Here is a 25,128-nt window from a genome sequence, read left to right on the forward strand (position 1 = left end):
GATATGTGAGCCCCTATCCTCAAGGGCTTCCCAACACAGTGAGAAAGACAGCGACGTAAACAGATAATTACAGTAGAATGTGACAAGTGTTGTTACAGGAGGATGTATAAGGGAAGGAAGGAGAGAAATGAGCCCAACCAGGGAAGTCTAAAAATGATTCGCAGACATGACATCTTCTGACGTCTTGAAGCATAAGGAGCAGTTTGCCGGACAGACAGGGAAAGGACTATCGGAGCAGAGAGCAGAGCCTGTGGGAGAGGTGTAGAGGGGTGTGTGTGTGTGTGTGTGTGTGTGTGTGTGTGTGTGTAGACTGGCAGGAGACTAAGCTGAGAGCAGAGGCAGGGCCTGGTCTCACCGTGGGCAGCCCTGGGCCCCCAGCTAAGGAGATTGCACTTGATTTTGTAAGTCCAAAGGGAGCCAAAGCAAGGTTTAAGCAAATGGATGATCTTATCTGCTATTTTAGAAAAGTAGCATCACGGTCCCAATTAGGAAGGTATCCCAGCACTCTCTCAGCAAGACCTCTGCTAGCCAGCTTGGGAGCCAGGCAGCCTCCACACTGAGCTTTGGGTGCCTGGTTACCAAACTTAAATCCTTACCCCTTAACCAAATTGTGAGGGGACCAAGGTCATACTAGGGCCTGTCCAAGGACTCCAAGTGTGGTAGGTTGAAAAACAGGAAAGAAAGAATGAAACAGTGCCCATCTCTGTCTCTGTGAGAGCATCATATTCCCCATTTTGAGGGGTATCAAGGAGCAGTTAACTTTGGGAGTAAGGAAGAGCTATGTGATGGGAAGTCAGGGCTGGGCCTGAGAGATTTTAGCAAGAAGAGGGTACAACCAAGGTCCTAAAGACAAATTCATAGTGACCAACACTGACTAAAAGTTTTAGGAATTCACTGGGAACTGTAATGAGGTAAATAATTCATTGGGCATAAGACTTAGCATCATAGAGGAAGAAATAAAGTGTCACTCTGCAAAAGAAGGCATATAGCAGCTGTGCTAAAATGTTACCATTAATTCTGACACAGCAACATCATCAAGGGAATGTGCCAAAGAGCACTCCCTGAATGCCCAAGAAGTTATTTGAAAATACAATGAGCAGGGAGAGAATTGGATCAATTTATGGGTGCTAGAAAAGTACTCTTTTTTTTTTTTTTTTTTTTTGTGGCTCCGGACACGCAGGCTCAGCGTCCATGGCTCACGGGCCCAGCCGCTCCGCGGCATGTGGGATCTTCCCAGACTGGGGCACGAACCCGTGTCCCCTGCATCAGCAGGCGGACTCTCAACCACTGCGCCACCAGGGAAGCCCTAGAAAAGTACTCTTTTAGTACTCTACAGAAAAAAATTCTCAAGTGCTAAGTGCCAGAAATGTGAAATATATGAATATTTCCCATAAATGTTATTACTCTTGTCATCACCACCATCATGATCACCAGTCCTTTTGCCATCAAATTGTACGTCAGATTCTCCCCCATTGAAGAACTTCAAGGTCTGATAAAGTTCATGTTATTTCAATGCCTATCTTACCACCAGGCAATGACCCAGATGTTAGAAAAAGTACAGCCCAATAAGTAATTGTTTTCCTTCCTATACAGACAACACCTATGCTAAGGTGATACTGCTCTTCATTTCCAGGAGGCTGAAGCCATAGACATGTGTATAGTAAGATGTGCCAAAGTGGCTGACTAGTGATTTATTACAACAAATAACTCAATAGGTAATTGCTGAATAAAAGCCCGTTGTGCACGGAGGTGGAGCCCCATGACAGCTCTAGCGGGAAACGCATGACATGCACTAGGTATACAATATCATGTCTAAGTCAACAGTGTGAAATGGCAAACATGGTCCTGATTGGTAAGAAGGGCAGCCTTTTCAGGCCTGTGATCTCCCTATTCATAACACTGGCTTTTTCTCTAATTCTTGTTGCGTTTTATGGCACCTGCTTCCATGCTCTTCCTGCAAATTTTAGGTCCTTGAGAGCAGGGGTGGAGTGTTGCACCCATTTAAAAGCCAGCCTGACCACTTCTACCCAGGAGAGCTAAAACACAGAGCTTCTCAAACTTCAGCGTGCATTAGAATCATCAGAGGGTTCCTGGCCAACGCTCGGACCTTCTGCATGAAACCTTATAGGATGGAGCCCAAGAATCTGCATTTTAGCAAGCCACCTCCCGATTAGATGATTCTGATTCAGGCGGCCAGGCAACCCACTCGGAGAACAATCCACAAGCCCAGGGCGTAAGCCTGGAGCACACGCTTTGGATCAAATAGAGCTAGGTTTTATACCAGTTGTATACTTAGTGAGCTACAGGGCAGACTCGTACAAGTTTCTTCGTGCCTCGGTTTCCTCAGTTATAATATGGGGATGGATATATACTCATAGAAACAGATGAATACATACTCATTGCCAGGGGATGGAGGAGGGGGAATGGAGAGTAGTTGTCTATAATGGTACTGAGTTTCACTTCTGCAAGATGAAAAAGTTCTGGAGATCTGTTGTGCAATATTTGTGAATCTACTTAACACTGCAGACTCATACACTTAAAAATGGTTAAGATGGTGAATTTATGTTATGTGTTTTTACTACAATTGAAAAGAAAAAAAAAAATTGTTAATGGGGATGGGTCATAGTATCTACCTCACAGTGTTTTTACGAGCATTACCTGAAATAAAACATGTCAAGGGGGCTTCCCTGGTGGCGCAGTGGTTGAGGGTCCGCCTGCTGATGCAGGGGACACGGGTTCGTGCCCCATGCCGGGAAGATCCCACATGCCGCGGAGCGGCTGGGCCCGTGAGCCATGGCCGCTGAGCCTGCGCTCCGCAACGGGAGAGGCCACAACAGTGAGAGGCCCGCGCACAGCAAAAAAAAAAAAAAAAAAAAAAAAAAACATGTCAAGGACCAGGCACAGTCCTGGGGCTAGCAACTGCTCAAGAAATTATAGCTATTATTATTGTTGTAGTCATGGTTGTTAAGGCTTTCAACCATGACTGAGTTACTACTTAGAGGCATTTTAAACCAAATTATATTCTGAATCTTCAAGCTGATGGAAGTTCCCTCTTCTTTTCAAAATGGTACACCAGTTTCTCAGAAACGCACTGAGCTGTGAAACCGAAACTTATCTATGATCACACATTAAGGAATGTTTCAAACCCTCCCCACAAATCCAGGTAGCTTTTGACAATCTGCATTCTTCCAAATCCTGACCAACAGACTGTTCACATTTCACATGTAGATCCATATGTTAAAAAAACCAACCATATTTCTAGGTCGATGTGAAAGCAGGAGGATATTCGTATTAGGAAGTCTTGATTCTTAACACTAAAATCCTCAATTTGCAGAGATGAAGGAAACAAAGAACAAAAATGTTAACTTTTGTTTTCCAGCTTAAGCTTAACAAAGGAAGTCAAGCAAAATCTGCCACATAAAAGAAAGAAATGATTTCCCTGTCTTGAAAAACTACACGAAATATTTTGCATCTTTGATGTGCATGTGGAATCCAAAGCGGATTCAGGGAACATGGCATAGACCCAAAGCCAAGTCATCTTGATTCTCTGTGCATCATTTTGATTTCATGTGCATCTAGGCTAATTTCATCTCTATTATTATTAGCCTATTATTTAAGCTTTAGCAGGACACATGTGCTGTTTTACAGGGCCAGAATCCACGTGGTGGATGGATAACCAGGAGGCCTTTGGTCTTCATCATATACTCCAATAAGAAAACTAGACTCTCGCCTTGTAAAACAGCACGAGACCCATGCCCTGATTTCACATGTCATGCTAACCCACAGAATATCCTTAGAACTCCTAACCAAATTCATAAAATTCATCATGGTCACAGAGACAACTAAAATTAGCTCTAGGTTGAATGAAATTAGGCACAGACCAATCTGGGAGTATAAATAGTAAAATGGGCAGATTGGAAAATGACTTAACGGTATAGGATTTTAGGCAACACAGGTGTTCATATGAATCCGATTTATCATTCTCGGGCTGAGAAGGCTAAGCACTGGTGAGAATTCTAATCCTAATGACTTTTAAATCTCTCTTGATTAAAAAACAAATTTCAAAGTCACTGCTAAGGATTCCCTGCCAATTTTTTTAACCTCCATTCTGTGTATAACTCTATGTTATTACAAGAGATGAGGGTTTCCAGCGAGCCCGGGAGACCATCCCAGAAGTCCTGAATAATGACAACATTGACTGTTGAGAGGTGGTACTTGTAAAATCCAGAAATGGATGGCAGTATATACAAATGGACCATCATCAAAGATTATAATTGCTCCAACCCACCTTCAGGTCTCAAAAGACCACCTGCTCCCTACTCAATACCAGCATCCTTACCAACAGGTAGAAAGAAGGGGAATTAAGAAGAGCTGTAATTGAAAACAGCAAAAAGAAGTGATTAAAAGAACATGAATAACCAGACATGAATTTCAGATTCATACTGCTTCTGTCCACTTAATTCTTCTTTTTCTGAGGCACTAAAGAAACTACCTTATCATCATAATGTGGGAGTCTCTAATGAAGGCTTGAGGTTCTGAGACCCAAGTACTAGCCCCAGCTCTAACTTCTCCTAGTCAAGTGACCTTGGAGAATCACTTAACTACTCTGGGCATCAGAGTCCTCATCTAGAACAGCACTGAGATCACATGACACATTCAATGAGTATTTGCAGAAGTTTTTAAAAAGTGAATCTGCAAAATGGGTATAAATCAGGAGATCTCAGGTTCTTTCCAGGCTAACCATTCAACAGACCTATGATTTTTTGTTACAGACTCATGTCCCCTGTCATTGTAATCCTTTTCTGCAAAAGTGTGTACCAACAGAAGAATCTCTTTTTACTCAATATAATCCTACCTTACATTTTCTCATCACATGATAGTGTTACCCCTCAATTACATTACAACAAGAAGGAAGCATTCTTCCTTTAACCTGATCATACAATTATTTATTCAAACAATAATCAGTTGCCAGAGCATATTACTGTTTTCACAGTTCTATGCAATATTTCAAAAAGTATATAAGGAAGTATTTACATTTTCCTTCCACCCTTGTTTTCTGCTTGATTTCAAGAGTTAAATGAGCAGTTTCCAATACCTTGTGCCTGATGTTTTTCCTCTCCATTAAAATGCTGAAGTGGTTTGGTATTTTTTTCCTTTTTAGGAGGAAAAAAGAAATCTTTCCCCTGTAATTTACTTTGGCTTTCTCAAAAGTTGGGTAGGAAAGTCAGTATAATTCAGGTGGAATCTAAAATGTTCTTGTTGTACAAGTGTGTGCAGAAAGGAAGCCTGTAATTTCCAAGCATTCTTTCAGGAAGTTTGTATTCTCTGTCTTCCAGGGAGCCTTTACTTTCCGAGGGACTGTGATCGACATGCCATTACTGAAGCAGGCCCAGAACATTGTTAGGCTTGCCATATCCATCAAGGAAAAATGATCTGCTAAATGAAGCTCTCATCAGGTGGGCTGAACATATACAGTGGGTTCCTTAAAGACAAGCCATAATACTCAAGGCAACTTGTTAGTATGCCAGATGGGAGCCTTTCTTCATTTACAGTTCATGTTAATCACATTTTTTTTTTTTTTTTTTTTTTTGGTTATCTCACTGGCCAGTTATTCCTCTAAAAATGAACTTTCTTCTTTTTGATTCCAAGCTTATGATTTTATTGTTCACGAATGTGTTACAAGTACAGACTTATGATTTCGCAGGGAGATAAAATAGTGGAGAGAGATGGGCTGTTCCAGGAGAAGTTTGGTCTTTAATGAAACAGATCTTTCCCAAATACGTATACTCCCTTCACCCTGCTCACGTTAGATGTTTCCCACATTGTGCATTGTTCACTCGACACCAGAAATAATTTTAAGAAAGGCCAACCTTTTAAAAAATAATAACTCAATGAAGGGTTGGTGTTTATTTCACTAGTAATCTGATAAAACAACAGAGATGGCATAGAAAAGTTGATTAAGTACCATACTGGTTTATATAGATACCTTCTAAAAATAAATCTTCAAAGCTGATTACTTTAACCTCCACCACCCCACCACCCCCAAAAATGAAATATCCCTATCCTTGAACTGCTAGGTGATCACTATGAAAGCCCTCATCCTGGGTGAATGCTTTGGGTCAACAGTTACCAGCAATTAAAAAATAAATGTGCAGAAGCACAAGACCATCCATTCTCTCCCTTTATTTCCCTGTTTAACTGTTTGCCGTTGAGGCCATTTCCCCCCTGTAAATGTATGGCTGGGACAGGGCCCCCTCAGCAATAAACTTGTAGCCTCTAAGAAGACACAATGCCACAGAGCTGGTGCATATGGTCCCCTGTGAGATTTGCATCACATTAGAGATGCTGCTACAGGTCATATGGGTGGTGTGGTTAACGGGCTTAGTAAAGCTGTTTTGAAGAGGTTAACCCAGCTTGTAGTAAGGGTAAATAAACATAACAACCAGCCATTCTTCCCTATTCAGCATGTGCTCTTATATTGAAGGCTAAAGGGTATTGAAGCTGCGAAGGATCAACTTGTGTTTGCCAGAGGACGCCAATGAAATTTGAAACACCAACAATCAGAGATTTTGTTTCTGCTCCTCATTAAATCATGAGCTTTTGTGTGGAGACTCTGGACGACTGTTCTTTAAGAAATTAACAGAATGGGAAGTTCTAAACTCTACACCAACCTTTTCATGACCTACACAGCAGCAAAGCTGCTACCCTTAGACAAACACCGCGGGGAAGGCTGTTCTGTTTATTTAAATTTGTAAATAGAAAACAGTTGTTTTTTATTTTCATTTTTTACCTCCTACGCCCTTTTAGTTTATTTCCTATGTGGCCCCTACCATGTGCCCCACCCAGGGGTCTACTTTCCCCTACCCCTTCCAGTTCCTCCAGGAAGCCCAAGAGGGGAGGAGGGCTGAAGGTTATATACAAGGAAAGGCATCATGGAACCAAAGCAAAGTGGGAGAGGCCCACGTATGGTCATACAACATCCACCTCCAGTGCAGGGCAGTTCCGACAGGCATGCAGAGGAACCTGATCCAGGCTGGGCAGTTCTGGGAAACACATGCTCTGAGACACTAACATTCTCAAACACGGGGCCCGACAAGGCGGCTCTTAACTGAGATGGGATGTGCTGCGCTGGAGCCCTGCCTCCCCGGGGCATCACACCCCCCAAACCCTCGAGAGCATGGGTCGTAGCTGGAAAGAAAGGTGGGAGCCTGCCTCGTCCTCACTCGGAGGAGCTGGAAGGAGGAAGACAGTGTCTTAGCCAACTTGGGAGATGACTGGCCTCCAGCCAAACTGGGCTTCAGGGCTGCGGACAGTGACAGTGGGTAGCAGTTACAGGAGCAGCCATCCCTGCAACCCACGGCACAGCTGTGCCCGCCTAGAGTGGTAGTCGGTGTGCACAGGGTAGACCAGGACCATAGGTGCCCACGCAGCCGGACCCCACTGCTCAGCACACAAACACAACAGGAGGACCGTTCAGAAGGCAGAGGGAAGCCTCCTCTCATTTTGACACCCTCAGGGTGTTGGAAGCATAGGCAGGACCTTTCTTAAACAAAAGACGATAATAAAAGCCTTTCTTCATACTTCCCTACAGGCAGCCTCCACTTCAGCTCCGCTGTCCTGCCCGTCCTCATGTGTTGGTCCAGATAAGCCCACCTCAGGCTTTGACAGGAAGAAAGGGAGACACTCTAGTCTCCACCCCTGTTACACAGGCAACCCCCAAACCCTATAGATGAACCTCCTCAAGCCTGGGGCTCACTGAGAGCCAAACCCTCCACTCTAAGGGACCCCAGATGCCAGGGTGAAGGCATGCAGACCTCGGGAAGAGCAACCCTCTCAGCAAGGTCTCCGGGGGGCCCTGAGGGCCTGGACCTGACTAGGTGTTCCCCACCCCCATCACCAACGGGCCCACAGGTTCCTAGATTTCCAACCATGTTGGACTGCTCACCACGCCCTTTATCTCAAACCACACTTTGTTCCAACAAAAGCACCTTGTTGTTTAAGTCTCCCTGAGTGTCAGATTTATCATCTTCCTCATAACCCCAGGGTCCCAATTATGATAGGATCATGACACTGGGACACACTAGAGCCAAAAATCTGGACCAAGGTCCTACTCTCTGAGCACAGACCCTACAAGAGGGACCCAGAAAAGGGTTTAGTCAGAGTCAGAGAGCCATCATGCCTCATTCCTTGAGGAACAAAGGCAAGGAGATGTTGGGAGACAAGAGGTATCCCCACTGTTTTCCCACCCACATCTCTCTGGTGCCTCGGGTGGGTGAAGGTAATACAGGGAGGGTGGGAGGGAGGGCTGGGTGAGCTCACCCCACTCGGTATGTGACAGTGCCCAACCTGGGGAATTCCTCCCAGCTAGGAATGGACTGACTGCAAGAAGAGAACCTTGCAGTAATCTGATTAATTAAAAACCATACCTGTTTATATTTTGTGTAGCTCATCACAAGCTGCTTCACCATATTACCCCCCTGTTATTAATTCTTGGGGGCTAAATTATGGGTAACACTATTAAAACATTATCAGAACTGATGAGAAACAATTACTTAGAAAATGAGCCAGGACAAGATTGAGTTGAGAACATCAGTGGTGATCACTGCAGATTAGTTTAATAAATCATCAGGTGTAAAGCAAGACTGACTGTATGTATGCAAAGCCCCGTCACGGGAAAATGAAATTGAGATTTTTTTTGGCATAATTTTTTCATTAATCTCAATAGGACCCGAGTGGTGTAGATTGTTTTATTCCCTAATACCTTGCCTGAGGGGGGGTTCCCAGTAATGTCTTCATTGTTTTACTGAGGTCTTAATGACAATCTGTGACAACCTCATTTTAATGTATAGAGGATTATATCAGTACCATCATGTTTTATTGAAATGGCGAGAGGAACTCCAGCAGAGTCCGGAGTCAGGCACTGTCCCTGAGCGCAAGTTGGGAAGTTCCCCAGCATCTGGGTGCGGTTCCCTTCAGATTTACAAGTATTGAACCACTAACTGCCCTGACATCCTCTCCTCCAGGGACTGACTGGGAAAAGTGTCTTCAACAACGAAGACTTGCCGCCTCCAATTTGAATTTGAAAGTAACTCATCGCCTGGCATATTTTGCTGCGTAAATGGAATAGACCGTGTAGGGTTTTTTTTTTTCTTTTTTTTTCTCTTCTAAAATATTATGATGAACATCCCAGCCCCTAATAGTTCTTCGGCAGTTCGGGAAACTGACCTTCAGTAGGGACGATGAATTTTCTAATGATGTCTTAAGAGGAGAAGAGTTAATACGTGCTTTTTTATTTGAAGGGCATTCTGCTTCTATGGTTTCTGGTTAGCTTGGAAAGCTAAATGTCTTCCGTTCTGATTTTGATTTTTACCTCTAGTATAATACTTGGGAGGTAGTTGATGGTACAAAACAGGTTCTGAGATTAACAGTAGGATCTTGTGCATATTGATGCTGTGGAGGGTCACCGAACCGGTTTGTAACCGCAAAGCTTGCGCCCCAGGCTGGGGGACACTGTCCTCCCAGCCCTGAGACCCTCCCCCCGCCGGCAGGTTTTCACATTGCAACTTAGGGGGAAAGTAATCAGCCGACATCAACACTTAAATGTTAAAACCTTGGTCTTTCTTTCCGCGCTTTATTTTAAATCGGGGTGGGATAGGGGGTTAAGAGAGCAAACAAATGGAGAATAAATTACTTTCAAATACCTTAGTACCAGAAAGCTTGCGCGGTGGGACCGGGCAGCTTTTTAGTGTTCTGTGACGGGTGGTGGTGGTGAGTTTGTTTAAATTCCAGCGATTATTTGGCAACGTATTTCCTTATGAATCTATAAGAATTGCCAACGACGAAAAGAAAGTGATTTGTAGGAAGGAACCGAAATCATCTTTAGCGCCTTTAGATGGTTTGCTGCCGATCGAGCCCAGTTTCAGCTAAACGGGCTGAAGCCTACAGATTTTTTTTAATTTTGAAAATGTTTTACAAAATCTTTTGGGATTCGTTTGTCGCTCACGCTTGCCCTTTTTAAATTTCTGTGTTCTTCGGCTGTAAGCGACCCGCTCGGTTTTACTGTTTGCTTCTTGCGACGGGGAGCGCCGGCGATCTCGGGGACGGCGCGCCCCGTCGGAAGGACGTGCGCCCGCCGGGCCAGGACACGCCGAGTCCGCGTCCCCAGCGCCCGCGCTTCCCGAAGGCTGGGGTCGGGGACGCTCCGACGCAGAGACCGGCGGGGCCCGGCCGGTGCGCCCCGTGGACCCGGTCGCGCGCGGCGGCCGCTCCCGGAGCTGCGACCGGGCGGACGAGCGGGCGGGGCCGGGGCGCGCAGTGGGCCTGGGCCGGGGCCGGGGCGCGCAGTGGGCCGGGACCGCGGGCCGCCCGGAGCCTGCGAGCTTGTCGCGCAGGCCCGCTGTAATGGTGGCAGATCAAAGGCTGCCCCGTGTCCCCGCGGAGCCCGGGACAATCCCGCGCCTTTGTGCGCTGTTGCTAGGAGCCCGAGAAACTAAGAGAAAGTGTCAGGAGCATGTTAATCAGACTCGTTACAGTGTAACAATAACGTCTCTCTCGGGTCTCCCAGGCCCCGCGCACCCCGCGCACAGGCCCGACACCTGCGCGGGGCCCTCGCGCCCGCCCTGGGGACCGGCCGGCCCCTGTGTCTTCCTCCGAAGTCGGCGCCGCGGCCAGGCGCCGGGACGAGGCCCTGGGGGACCTGCCAGCTCCAGGCGCATCTCGCGGGTCCTGGTTTCCCTGACCGGAGCCCGGCGCCCTTAGCCTGTCCTGCTCGGAGCCGATCCCTGGCCGGGGGACCAGCGGAGGATCCAGGTCCCCTTGCTTTTCAGTCATTGAGTGGAATTGCCCTCGTTATTCAAGCACGGTTTTAGAATCAAGAGAAAAATGAACATTCCATTTCAGATAGCTTTTTGGTGGAGTTTCTTCAAAAGATCCTAACTTTGCCTATTTTCCTATCAAATCCACAGAGAATATTTTAAGTGATAATCCCGAGTTTACAGAAGACAAACCCAAACTTTGCTAAAAGTAAAGATTTCTCGGAACTTTTTAGAGAGAATGACTTCATTCATTCGTTTATTCATTCAACAAATATCTGTTGAGCCTGACTGGATGCCAGACAGCTAGTCGGAAAGCCGTAGGACTGGTTCCGGATGCACTTTTCTTTTAAAATTAAAATGCCCTTGTGTGAAGTGAAAGGAGGAGCAAAGGCGTAAAATAATGTCAAAACAAAAAGAAGTGCCATTGGCTACTACAGCGACAGTAACAGGAGAGGAGCGAATTAAGAATTTAAAGCGTTTGAAAAACTGGCCATATGCTTTGAAAACCAGCCACTTTTTTCAACTATTTTATCTCCTCCCCAATTCTTTTGGTCCCTATGAGTTCCTTCAGGCTGCAGTCCTGAAACCAAAGTCCTGCCTGAGGTCTGAGGAACGAAGTCAGCCCTTCTGCATGTTTGTAAACAGCCTGTCAGATTTGCTAAAGGATCAAACACACTGGGTCCTGGCCCCATTCTGCCCTCGGCCAGACACAGGGCATTGGAAAGCTGTGCTCAGTCTTAGGGCAGAATTTGGCCAATTCGAGGTGGTTTTCTCCAACGTGAGCTCTCATTCAGGAATCAGGATGGGCATTCCTCCGGAAGGGCAGAGGGGCCACGCTTCTTGGTGGAATATAACTGCCAAACCTGAGTCAAAGACAAAAAAGCTTCCTGTCACCAGGAAGAATAGAAAGCAACCCACTCTTCAAATCACCTGTGCCTACCTATTGACCGAGGGGGAATCCTGCAACAATGTCATACTTCTCAGTCAGTCAAAATCAGTTTCTCTCTCACACTGTGTGCAGCATGTAGACGTATAGAAAACTGGAGATGGTCCCAGAGATTAGTCTAAGCCCTAGAAGGAACTTTCCAGATTCCCTTCATTACATAAATAAGAGAGTTAATATACTGAAAACTCCATCTTATGAAAACAAAGGAGACCAAACACTGACTATATCGTGATGTTAAAATACCTAGCTAAAGGGGAGAAATTCAGGGAAAAGAAAACTGTTTTGCGGGGGCGGTGGGGGGGAGGGAGTATTGTTTGTTTTTTGTCTACATAATGCCACATAGCTGGTTTCGCTGGGTTTTGTTTTGTTTTTAAACAATGAATCAAATTGCCTTAGTTATTCAGACACAGTAAAGGAATCAAGAGAGAAACGAGCATTCCATTTCAGATAGCTTTGTGGTGGAGAGTTCCTTCAGAAGGCTACCCACTCTAGGCATCTGGCTTATTTATTATTTTTTTTTTTAATGGACTCTTGAGTTCCATGGAAGGAAGAACATAAAACCAACATGAACTTCTGGCTTAGAATCTCTGGGAAAACTGTGTTAATAACCCAAACTCCCAGACGAGGAGAGGAGCACATCTGTTTCCTCCATGGGATTTCCAGGGACTGGAATTCATGCAGCAGCTTCCAGGGGAGCTCTGTGATGCCTTTCCCAGTGTGGTGTGAGGGAGCTCCGGCCACCAGGAGCCTCACTGGCATTTCCACACCAGCCCAGCGACACATCGCCTCCCCCACGGGGCCCTGGCCACTGGGCAGGTGGACGGTGCCTGGCTGCAGGGCCTGACACCCCTGTGCAAAGGCTCTACACAAGCTGTAATCCCTCCCTCTCCATCATACCCAATAAACTCCTCACCATTTTTCAAGACACAACCTGAAGACCACTTCTGTGAAGTCTTCCCAGCTACCCAGAGACAGCTTGCTGGCCCTCTCCCAGTCCTTCCATTGCATTGGATCAGATTTCTATTGTAGTACTTGTGTGTGTGTGTGTGTGTCCCACAGCAGTGTGGAGGCCCTCAACAGTGGACATTGCCATGTACCCCAGATCCCTCTCCTGCTCACCTCTCACTCCCCACCCCATCCCACCCCACCCCCCCACCCCCCCGCAAGAACTCGCTAAAGGTGTGTTCAGTACAATTAGGCCCTGAGACATCTGTTCCTCCATCAGACATCTTGCCTCCCGGATTTGTGCAAATATTGGCCCTTTTAGTGCACTTGCTCAAGGTCACACAGCTGGCAAAACCAAGACTTCAACTAAAGTCTGGAAATGAAACCACTAAACCACGCAGTTGCACACCCGAGAACTCCCCAGATTTATAGCTTCACATTAAGTTCCCGATGAAGGAAGCCCTAGATGAGTTTTTTGAAGCAACAAGAAAATAGCTGAAGCCTCTTTTTCAACAGCTGCCTGCCTCAGAGACACTGCCTGACCCTGGCACGGGTATGTGAACTCATCACAATTCAAACAGCCAATCATCCAGTGCAACCAGGAAGCTGGGCAACCAGGCAAGTCCCTCCTTGAGGTAGGCCTTCATGCCCCCACTCTCTGCCCCTCCCAGACTACACAAACAGTCCCTCGCACATTTTGCAGGATGGCGCACTGCGGGGGGAGTGGCCTAGTGGCCATGGAGAATGTCGTAGGTGGCATAAGGAAAGGCGTTCCAGTGGAGGGATAAAGGAGCAGGACACAGGCTCAAGGACAGAGCCGGGTTCACTCCCCACACCTCCTCTTGTACCCTCCCCACTCCTGCGGCCCTCCCCTCATGGCCCCCTTCATTCTGTGCATCACCTCTCATTCCATATAGTCCCTCCTCTGGCTACTGTCCTGCTTCCATTTCCCATTTCCTTTTTCTTACAATTTTACCTTCCTTCCTCTCATCGCAATTCCCAAACCAAAAAAAAAAAAAAAATTAACAAATGTAGGAAAGAAAACAAAAGTGGGTAAAAATGTACCTTTTTAATGATTTCTAATGTTTTTTCCGTGTTTGGGAAGTAAATCTAGTGTCTTAAGCTGTGAGCTGCTGGCAGGATGCTGTGTAGTCCTTCATTTACTGTGAACTTGGCACAGGAAGTTTACTGGCCCATTTTACTGCAGAGCGCCTGAGTGCAGAGGACAGCTAATGCTGTACTTTGGGAATCAACGGAGAAATGTCAGTGAGGCTGCTAATTATTCAGTAAATTAAATATTGCTGCCACAGCTGCTATTTCTAATGTCCTACATTTGATCATGCTGTCTTAATGCAGAGCCAACATTCAGATTCTATTTAAGCGATAAAGAAGATGAGGACCTGGCAAACTGGTTATTGGTTCTTTATGTTTTAGGAGAAGTCATTTGAGTGTGCAGCCTGAAACTCATGTGGGAACCCAGAATGATGCTTACACATGACAAAGTTTAAGGATATAAAATTTCATTTCTATCCTTTTCTTAACTTTATTTCGGGGGAGGACGTTACCAGAAAGGTAACAATAAGTGATTATTAATAAAAACAGGTATTTTCAAATTATGATAAACATTCCATTTAAAATTACTGAGGATGTGACCCCCCCAAAATCATTTTTTTCAACTTTGCTTCATAAAGACCTTTTTAAAAAACAATCAGTCTTTGTATCACCTAAGGAATTTTAAACTGTGACATATATTTATGAGAATATTTAAGGTGAATATTTTCAAAATAAGTAGCAAATGAATGGGTCGTGAATTTGCGTGCACTGCCTCTGAAAATGAGCACATTTGAAAACAGTTTGTTCAGAAGGCGCCATTGGCCTTTTCCCTTCCTTCTCAAAGAGCATATGTGTTGCATTAGTACCCAGAAAAGAGCGTGTTTTCATAGCCTCCAGTGCTGCGTTTATAAAAATCATGATGATTTTAGGACTGCACCTTCATTTTTTAAATTTTCAAAACTTGTCCCTTTTTGCTCTTTTATTTTCTTTCAACAAAACAAAGACTGGAGAACCCCTTTAAGAAATTTTATACATTCCCACAGAGTCCCAGTTTGTTGACCTTCAGGCCACAGAGTAAAACCTTTCTTTTAAGTCAAGCATTCCCCATTGGGAAGCACTCCAGCTTTTTCTTTTTATGAGGAATTTTAACTGCTGGACTTAATTTAATTATTGTATTTTGTACATACTCCCAGGAGCCCCAGGGCATGAGCTTTACTTTTTTCAAAACTTTCAAATGAATATCTTTAGAAATGCACATTTCTGATGGTAACCTTACTTCTTCCACTTGTATTTCTAATCTAAATACCAAACTTGGATCATTCTGTTTCCTGACTTATTCCTGGAGAGGCTTCAACCTCACATCTCTTTGCCACAGATACTGTTCTTGAGTAGACATGGAATATAGTCATTTGAGTCCAGAATGTGGGAGCCCGGGTTTCATAACAAGAAAATAAAAACCATCTCCAGTTGAACTACATTTTAAAACTTGATGGTTCTGGGGACATAGTCTTCAATAAGAAGGGTTCCTAGGTTGAAATCAGTAGAATGCTGGTCCCATGGCTGCAGCCTGCCACCATCTGTCCCTATAGTTTCTATGAGATATTCCCACAACATCAGCTGCTCCTCCCGGATCCCAGCAGAGGTTCATGTGCGAACACACACACACACACACACACACACACACACACACACACAGGGAGTTGTCATCCCAAGCTAATGGCAAAGATTCAATATCTTTATTTCTCACCTCTCTATCCATAAACATTTTCATTCAAGCCTTCTGATTTCCACCTGGAAATCAAAAACTTCGACCACATCTTGACAAAAATAATTTTTGGGGTACTGACTTAAAACTCATATAGGAATATTGAAATGTGGAACAAACATAAACTTTCCAAATTCATAAGCTCTGCCCAAAATATTTCATGAGGGTTGGGCCACTTATGAAGTAAGTTTCATTGTAGGACTTCTGAGACCTCTGAATTTAGGAAGATGTTTTTAACTAGAATTATCTGCTAGGTGAATCTGATTTTCTTATTTATTTTGATTTAAAATTTAAAATTATAGATACCACAGCATTTTGGTACCAAAGAAGGACTTCTGAGATCATCTAGGCCAATGATCTAGACCCTGGCTGCATATTAGAAGTACCTGGCGAACATTTAGTAAATACTCTAGTCTCACCCATCATTTTGCAGGTTAAAAAGAGAAACAACCAAACAAAACTCTGAAAGATGCAACATGGCTTTTACATTAGAACTGTCTAAGGTACAATACTGTAACATGATTTGGGAACTCCTGGCCATGCTAAACTTTACAAAGCAAACTTAAGTTTCCATAATTATGTTTTGGACCACATGAATTGTAAAATAGTTGATTCTTCCCACATGATACCCTTTCTAATTTTATACACATTCACATCCCTGACTGATCATAGAATAGGTTGGAATAATCACGGCCTTGAAACGTCTCACATTTAATTTTTAAAATAAGGTATACTTGTGTAGATGGCTGCCCTTCCTGAAAATTCATTTAAGTCTGCCCTTCGCAGTGGCAGTGTCATGCTTCTTGACTAATATTCTGCAAATTTACTTTTCTTACATATATTTAAAATATATAGGCAAAAAGCAGTATTTCTCCTAGTGTCATCTGACGATCACAAAACATGAACCATAGAGCTTTACACTGTACCATTTTTATAAAAACAGAAGCAGAGAAACATCAAATAACAACTCATCCGAGTGAGAACCACAGCCCCATGAAGGCAGAAGTGAGCTTAGCTATCACCTCTGATGGCCTCAGGAGAGCAAAGGGGGGCCACGCTGAGAGCAAGGGCTACTTCTGGTAAGAAGCCTCAGCTGGGTGCTCCGCGGGCCTTTGAGCCAGCTTGGTAATCGCTTACCCTCACCCCCCTCCCCGCAAAACAGCACCTCCCTCACCTTTCCCACTCCTCCTCAGCTGCCTCCTTCTCCCCCTTCCCCATCCGGGATGGCGGATGGCGGGATGATGTGCTTGCAGATCACGAAGGGAAAAGGAGAGCTCCAGTCACTTTGACTGGAGGGCCAAGGACCTCCCGGGAGAGATCCAGGAACCTTTGATCTCAATTATTTGCCTTGGGCTGAAAGACCTCTGTTTGGCCGATCCTCTAGGATCCTAATAAGGCCAGGACCTGGGATCACAGATGCAAACCTTTTTTCTTTTTCTTTTTTTTAACGAAAGGAATGCTGAGATGCAATGATTAAAGCTGTAGAGTTACTAGGAGATGGTACGTTAATATAGGTCATACCTGCATAAGAATACGTTCATTAATTCACTCCTCCAGCAGATACTAATTGAGCTTCTGTTGTGTGCCTGCGGTGAGTGACGTCACTGTGGTAGTGATGGGCTGTGAGGGTAACCCGGGGGTGGCCCTAAGGCCCCTGTGTCCAGTAGCTCCATCAGAAGGGAAAGCAGGTGGGTGGCTAAAGCCTTTCTTATTCTGGTTCTCCCGCCCCACCCCCGCCCTGCATCCTGTTCTAATTACTCTTTCTTATCCTTTACAACAGACATGAAAATTAACCAAGATCATAGCTCCAGGCCTGAGACCAAAAAAAAAACCAAACGAATAAAGTATCTTAGAGGTAGATTCCCACAAAAAGAAAAAGTTTATAAAAAGATCAAAAAAATTTAATGGCAAGAACTGCTGAAAAGTTTGCCCCTGCTTAGTTATTTCACTTTCTCCTCCTTTACTCTTTTCCGTACATTCCCAGTTGGCTACAGTGAACCCACATCGCTGTGATAGCCAAGAAATAAGATGAACGATAAAATAAATAAATGTAACGATGGGATTTTGGATTATCCGTATTTTCTAAAATGGACATTTATAATCAGAAAAATGTGTGTTACCATTTAATTTTGTTGTTGTTTTAAGTAAGGATGACTAGAAGTGAGGAAAAGTAAGTCTAGGCAAAAATCAGAATTTGGATGAGAACGAAAGTTCATTATTACAAGAGTAGTCAGAAATTGGACCAGAGAAAATTTAAAGCAATAAGCTTTTTGACTATCAAACTAAATCATATTTTGAGTGATAACCTCCAAGGCCCAGCACTTACAAGGCTGATGGCAGTGAGGCTAGGTAGTCCTCCTGGAAAATATTTGGCAATGAGTGTCCACAGACTTATTGTCACTTGTGCCTTTTACATTGGATCTGGGAAATTCTGTGATCCTAAATACAGAAAAAGCCTCATTCACAAACACAACTCACAGTTGCGTCGTTTAAATTAGAGAGGCATGGAAACCATGATGGAATATTAGGCAGCCACTTAAAGCTTGTGTTTCTGAAGAAAATAAGAAAAAGCTTTGTTCAAAAACAGATACTGGACTTCCCTGGTGGCGCAGTGGTTAAGGATCCGCCTGCCAATGCAGGGGACACAGGTTCAATCCCTGGTCTGGGAAGAACCCACATGCCACGGAGCAACTAAGCCCGTGCGCCACAACTACTGAGCCTGCACTCTAGAGCCCGCAAGCCACAACTGCTGAGCCCGTGTGCCACAACTACTGAAGCCCACGCACCTAGAGCCCTTGCTCTGCAGCAAGAGAAGCCACCACAATGAGAAGCCTGTGCACCCCAACAGAGAGTAGCCCCCGCTCGCCACAACTAGAGAAAGCCCGCGCGCAGCAACAAAGACCCAATGCAGCCAAACAAGAAATAAGTAAAAAAAAAATTAATTTTTTAAAAATCAAAGAGAAAAAAAATTCAGAAAAAATCCCCCAGATACCAAGCTGTATATGTAGAGTCTAGAGCTGGACTGTCTGGCCTCTACTGCTTACTTTTGAGTAATCTTGGGCAAGGAACTAGCCTTTCTGTGCCTCAGTTTTATTATCTGTGAAATGGAGGTAATAGTGGCACCTATCTCATAGAATTGTTATGAGATAAGTTAATACATATAAAGTTGAGTACCTGACACATCAGAGCCCTCAACAAATGTTAGCTGCTATTACTATTATAATGTGATTACAACCATGTTAAAAAGAAATCACAGGGCTTCCCTGGTGGCTCAGTGGTTGAGAGTCCGCCTGCTGATGCAGGGGACGCGGGTTCGTGCCCTGGTCCCGGAAGATCCCACATGCCGTGGAGCGGCTGGGCCCGTGAGCCATGGCCGCTGAGCCTGCCCGTCCGGAGCCTGTGCTCCGCAACGGGAGAGGCCACAGCAGTGAGAGGCCCGCGTACTGCAAAAAAAAAAGAAATCACAACAGAAGAAAATACACCAAAATGTTAGCAATTACTGTGTTTGGATGTCGAGACTACTGGTGATTTTCATTTTGTCTTCTTTGTACAGTTTTGTGTTTCCAAATTTTTCATTAAATGTATATCAAAAATTAAAAAACTAATTTAGAGCTAATTATAAACAAGATCTATATTTGAAACACTGCTTTTGATCGTTCTTCAGTTAAACCTAATAGGCCCTGAGTAGAGAGGCCCCGGCAGGAAGTTTTCATATGATCTGAAACCTCCTGCTGCCAGGACTCAGGCACCGGCTTCCAAGGACTCCTTCTGCCTTGGGCACCACAGTCACTTCTTGTCACAGGAAGGACAAGCTTGGCTGTGTCGGGTCGTGGGCTGCGCCCAGGATTGGCATGAAAGTAACCTGATTTCCAGTCCCCCCTCTGCCACTTACTACCTGTGTGTTCTGGGGAAAAGCCTGCTCCTTCTCCATAAGGAGAGATCTCGATGCAGTTAGCAGCCTCAGAGAATTAGAAAAGTGGTTGAGGGAATTTTTGAGATACTGCCTCGGTTGGAGGGAAGAGAGATCCTGAACTCTGTGATTCTCCACTCCAGCTGTCCAGCCTCGGAATTCCCTCTCCCAGAGTGGAGGGCCCATCTGCTCTGTTTACACACCTGGACCTGGTGCGAAGGGCGGTTAGGGTGGCTCCCTGACCATTTGTGGAATCACCCCTGCTTCCAAGCAGCATGCTACAGGCAAGCCTTCAAAGAAGTACCAGAAGCCAAGTGCACTCTCTGTCATCACTTAATAGTGCTTGAAGCTTTTCATATAACAAAAGGGGATGAAACAGCCCTACCTCACGTTGTGGGAACCCAGTAATTCTTCCACTGGCTGTACGCCAAAAGGGTTTTCTCTTACCTTTAAATATTAGATCTGACTAATGTGGGCCACCAACGCTCCTGGTAAATAAAATAGGAATAAAATAACTGTTTGCAGCTCGACTTCATCACACACTATGGAAAGGAGGGAATTGATAAGTTGCGATGACAAATAATCTAGTATTATTTTTGGCAAAAATAGACAAATGTGTCCAATTTAAAGAATGTCAGCATGATTTTTCTCTATCCTTGTGAGGTTGGAATCAAACCACAGAGACAGAAACTTTATCTACTTTCTTCTTTCCTAGCACTGAGCATGGTACTTGTTCTTAATAAATTTTTGTTGAATGAATCAGTTAATGAATTGATGAACAAATGAGACAGGGTCTCTTCTCTATTGTGTTAGATAGTGGGGATACAGAAATAAATACCTCAGAGTCCCACTCCTAGAAGCTCACTCTAGTAGTGGAGCCAGACACACAAATAGAAAAATGACTCAAATACAACGTGATTGATTCCTAAAATCATACCACTAATGTTTCATGTAGTCATGTTTCAGCTCCTCCTATGTGTCAGGTACTTATACACAGTAAAATGTAATCCCTTCCTTCAAAGTTCACGGTCTAATCTGGAAAACAAACACGAAGCACAAGGCACAATACCACCAGGAAAGCAAAACAGAAATGGGGACTTGATAGAGAGGCAGCATGGTATAATTTAATCATGTGGACTCTGGCATCAGACTGCTTGAGTTCACAAAGCTGTGTGACTTTGGACACACAGTTGCTTAGCCTCTCTGGCCTTTAACTGTCCCATTTGTAAAATGAGGTTAATACTGGGACCTATCGTATAGGGTTGTTGTGAGGAGTAAATGAGTTAATATCTCTAAAACTCAGGATAGTGCCAAGCTTGTACTAAATACCAAATACAAATAAATCTTTCCTATGTTCTCTGAATTTTAAACTCTCATTAAGAACTCTGTTTGGCTTTCTCTTTGTGCATGCCTGATGATTCTCCCCAGAAAGGACTTGTGACCAAACAACTCCAAAACTGTGGACTCGGGTTAATCAGGGAAGGAAAGGTAAGATTCCTGTCTGTTTGTGGAAAATAATGACCATTTAGCCAAAAGAAAAAAATTCTCAAAGCCAAGAGACACCTAGATGAGGACTGCAAATTCATTCTAAATAACCACTACTCCCTTATCCCTGGTCCAGGGCAGACATGGCTAATCAACCTCAGAATCCTTTCCAGCTGAGTCTAGAATCAGGCTCAGAATTGTTTCCAAACAGGGCCCCAGGCAGTGACTGTAAACCAGTGCCAGTCTCTGTGTCTCCATGTCTCTGGCCTAAACCTTACCTTAGGGTCAGCTTCAGGGTCATTTTTCTCACTGGACACACTGGGCGGCCTTCCTGTCGCCCTGCTGCCAGAGGCACGGTGTGACAGCCCTTCTCCCAGGGCTGAAGCCCAGCTCCCACCGTGGCCTGCCAGCCTTCACTCCTGAGAGATCACCAGTCGAGCTGGTTCTACTCTGCCCTCCCTTGTGGGTCCATGGCCACTGGCTAACTCTGTGACCTCAGCTAAGCAAGTGACTTAACCCCTCTCTGAGCCACCGATTCCTTCTTGGTAAATAGAACCTCCCTTAAGATTCTCGTGAGGATTGAATGTGATCGTGTATGTGAGTGGCCCCAGCTGGAGTGGGCTCTCGGTGAAGGGTAGGTGCCGTCTTCCCGCCAGCCAGGCACAGCACCTTCGTGACTTCACCCCCAGGGTCCTGCATAACATGAAACAGGGTTGGGTTGCTCCTGAATAAGGCGCCGGGGCCCCCACTCAACACAACTGCCAATGAACTCAAGGTCATATGGGCTCAGACAGCCGGGAATAGGTGAAGGCCAGCGGGGTAGGAGGGGTGAGGAATGGGGAGTGAGGGGTGCCTGAGGTGTGCACAGGGACTCTGTCACAGACCCTCTTAGGAAACGATGGGAGGGGGCACTGGAGGGTTTATATTACTCCCATAAGCCGAGAGGGGGCCTTGCACACAGCCCAGGGTGAGACCACAGGGACAGTCCCTCCTGTGTGCCTTCTCCACCTCCTAACTCAGGGCTAAGACCCCCTATTTCTGGAGCCGCTCTCATTACCTCCTCCCAGCTGGACCTCGGTATGGATGACTCACTTATGAGTTCCTGTCTCCTCTTCAACGGAGAGGGTTGTTCCCTGAGAAGCCTTGGCTGTCTCCCTCTGCCTTGTCTTACCGAGTATGTGTGTGATATCCCTCGCCATCACCCAGAGGAAAGGTCCTGCTCCCATCCCATCCCCGACCCCGAAAAAGCAGGCTTGCACCCTTTGGACCCAACCCATATTCAAGTCCAGCAAGTGAGTCCAGGGCTGGCGTCCCTTGGTCATTCACGGGACAGCCTGTGACCCTCCTCTCCTCCCTGTACCCACCGCTCTTCCTGGGCCCAGCCTGAGAGGCAACTCCTCCAGGGCCCTTCTCTTAAAGGCTCTGTCAACATTTTCAATTCAGGCTTCTCCTTCTAGAGTTTACAAGTCAACTGGCAAACAGAGTGAGCCCAGGTGGAAAGGTGCCTTACAAGGGAGCACATCCAGGCAGAGAGCCCAGTGCAGCCACTCGGCACTGAAATCTTGGCTAATTTAATATCTACAGTAAACATGGATTTGTGTGGAATGCGGCCGCTTCTTTTAATTGCTCCAAATCAATATCCTGGGTAATTTTAAGAGAGAGTCTGCGGCAGCAGCGCGAGCCTTATATTACCAGGAAGTGCTTCGGGGTATCGTGTGCTAAGAAAGGCGTTCCATAAATTGAAACTCCTTTTGCTCAGAGCCGAGTCCTGAAAGTTCATGCCGTGAGAAACATTTCTCACCATGCACAAACTGAATTGTATATAAAATTAAATTTTCTGATTAAAATCTTCATTGTTGGACCTCCTGCTGGCTGCCACCATTTTGCCGAAATAAGATACTATTTGCGGTAATGGCAACGGGGGAAACCTGTTGGTTGTAAACTGGCTTCACTCTTACAGCTTAAAAATCTAGAGAGCTGTATTGTGCAAACATTGCATTTTCCATACAAATATTACAGAGCCAGGCTTTACTACTGATTCATCAGCCAGGGTGCAAGCGGGTTTACAAGTCCGACCCTGACAGCCCTAAATCTCCTGCACACCCAGCCCAGCCCTGGGAGGTGGAAGGCGCCAGCAGGAGGATGAGACGGGCATATATAACTGTCTGCTGTTTTCTAATTTAAAAATATTTTTCTTCACAAGCGCATTATTATTTGAGTGAGGAAAGAATATAGAGGAAAAGATGGGGCCTAGGAAGAGTTCAAATTTAAGAGACCACCCTCCCCCAACCCCTGGCCCTGGAAACTGACAGGATTACTGCCTTTGAAGGATTTACCCATCCCACCCCCCAGCCCCCAGCCCCTCTCTCTCCACTGCCACCTCCAAGCCCCAGTTCTGAGAATCTCCCTCATAGAAATCAACTACAGCTCTGCACAGCATCACCAACAGAGGCGTCCAGGCTAATAATTTTGTTTGACAAATACAGAATCTGGACCCAGAAAATGAAGGTTGTTTTTTCCTAAGAAGGTGTGCGCTCGAAATTAGAACCCCGAGGGCTGATTTTCATCTTTCGCTTCCCTAGCTTTCAGTTCATAAGTGAACTCTCTCCAGAAGTCCGCATCGGCCAGGCACACATAAATATTTTTTACTGCCTTCCATCTGTTAGAATAGATTGTCCCTCTCTTTCATTTTGTAAATCATTCTGTTGCTTGGGTAATCCAAAACAGCTTTGACTTAAAAAGGAGGAAAAGGGTGGGGTGCGGGAGGATTTAGCAAAACGATTGATCCAGTTCGGTGTAGCTCGTATTTTGAAAAAACAAAGCCAAAACGAACTGATTTCTTAAGGAACGACCTAGTCTGAATACGATGAGTCTCACCAAATCTTTTTCTAGAAAAGAGCATGCAGGTTACTGGTACAACCAGTGCTAGAGTAGAATAAACTAAGCCACCTTCTCTGAGGGAGCAAATGCAAGGGAAGTGGGTTGAGGTGAATGGGAGCTCTAAGAGCCCAAGTTCAAAGGCACAGCTCACCTGGAAGGCACTGAGGTAAAATGGGTGGGATCTCACACACACCCCACGTAGGGCTCAGAGTGTCCTTTTGCAGCTTCTTTGCCCTAAAAGCCAACCCTAGGTATTCATATGCATTCATCTAAGCTGTCCCACCTGTGGGGAAAATAGCTGGGGGTAGAAGCAGGAAGTGCCCAGTAGGGTTCCTGACCCAATCCCCTGCCACCACGTATTACCTTTCTATAGATAAGAGCTTGGGGAAACTACTATTATTATGCCTACTTCTGTTTCAGTTGCATAATGATTTAATAAATTAAAATAATTTGCAAATCTATGAATTAGCTATTTTTGAAAATTATTCCATTGGCTTTCTTTTTTCCCTCTAAACCTCCCTTGTGTTTTCTAGTCTTTCATAGTTTCCATGACTCTAATTAGCACCAACCTGAATTTCTTACATGGTCATAGAGTGGGAAAAAAATATAATCTGTTTCCCTTCTTCTCTTCTTAACTAACCATCCATATATGCCCTCTGTTTGAAAACCAATAATAAAGTGAGTTATAATATTTCATCCACTCATTCAATAATGTCTTGAATTAACGGGGTGCTAAGAGCCAAACTATTATGCCTCTCTCACTCAAGAGTTCTGTCAGCCTGAGGAATACATCAGAAGTCCCAGCTTTACTGTCTTTTAAACCAGGATTTAAAGATCCCAAGAGAGAGACTTCCCTGGTGGTCCAGTGATTAAGACTTGCGCTTCCACTGCAGCGGGCTTGGGTTTGATCCCTGGTCGGGGAACTAAGATCCTGCATGCCGTGCGGTGCAGCCAAGATATTCTAAAAAATGAAGGAAGGAAGGGAGGGAGGGAGGAAGGAAGCAAGGAAGCAAGGAAGGAAGGAAGGAAGTCTACAAAAAGGACTTACATGTGATGGTGCCCCCTTCTCCCAACTTCACTTCCTTCCTTTGCCTTACTTCCTGCCTCTTTGCAAGTAACCAAGAATCCCTAGTCCTTTCCTTGTTCCCTATAGGGCTCTGCTCCCCAAAGGATCCCTTTCCATGGCTCCATTATCTCCTCTAGTCTTGAGCAAAGATGGAATGCTTGACCTCCTCATACCTCTGCCCAAACTTTGCCTCCATTTTTGTTCCAGGTTTCCATTGATTTCTTTGAATAGTCATCAGTTGTTTCCATAAGCAAAAGTCATCAA

General features: G+C 45.0%; 1 protein-coding gene across 3 annotated transcripts in view; it reads left to right on the forward strand.

Annotated features, from left to right (window-relative positions):
- Positions 1-13,240, forward strand: part of CLYBL (citrate lyase beta like) — a 251,284-nt gene extending 238,044 nt beyond the window's left edge. Inside the window, exons 8-9 of one of the 3 annotated variants that reach the window (XM_032611651.1) lie at positions 5,337-5,456; positions 6,485-6,611. In XM_032611651.1, the coding sequence (XP_032467542.1) occupies positions 5,337-5,432 (96 nt within the window). In that variant the 3' untranslated portion in view covers positions 5,433-5,456; positions 6,485-6,611. Of the gene's footprint in view, positions 1-5,336; positions 5,457-6,464; positions 6,612-13,221 lie in introns of those variants that run through there. The other 2 variants (XM_032611653.1, XM_032611652.1) reach the window with 2 other exon arrangements.
- Positions 13,241-25,128: the final 11,888 nt, after the last annotated feature.

Source organism: Phocoena sinus, chromosome 18, assembly GCF_008692025.1.
Source record: "Phocoena sinus isolate mPhoSin1 chromosome 18, mPhoSin1.pri, whole genome shotgun sequence".
Taxonomy (NCBI): Eukaryota; Metazoa; Chordata; class Mammalia; order Artiodactyla; family Phocoenidae; genus Phocoena; species Phocoena sinus.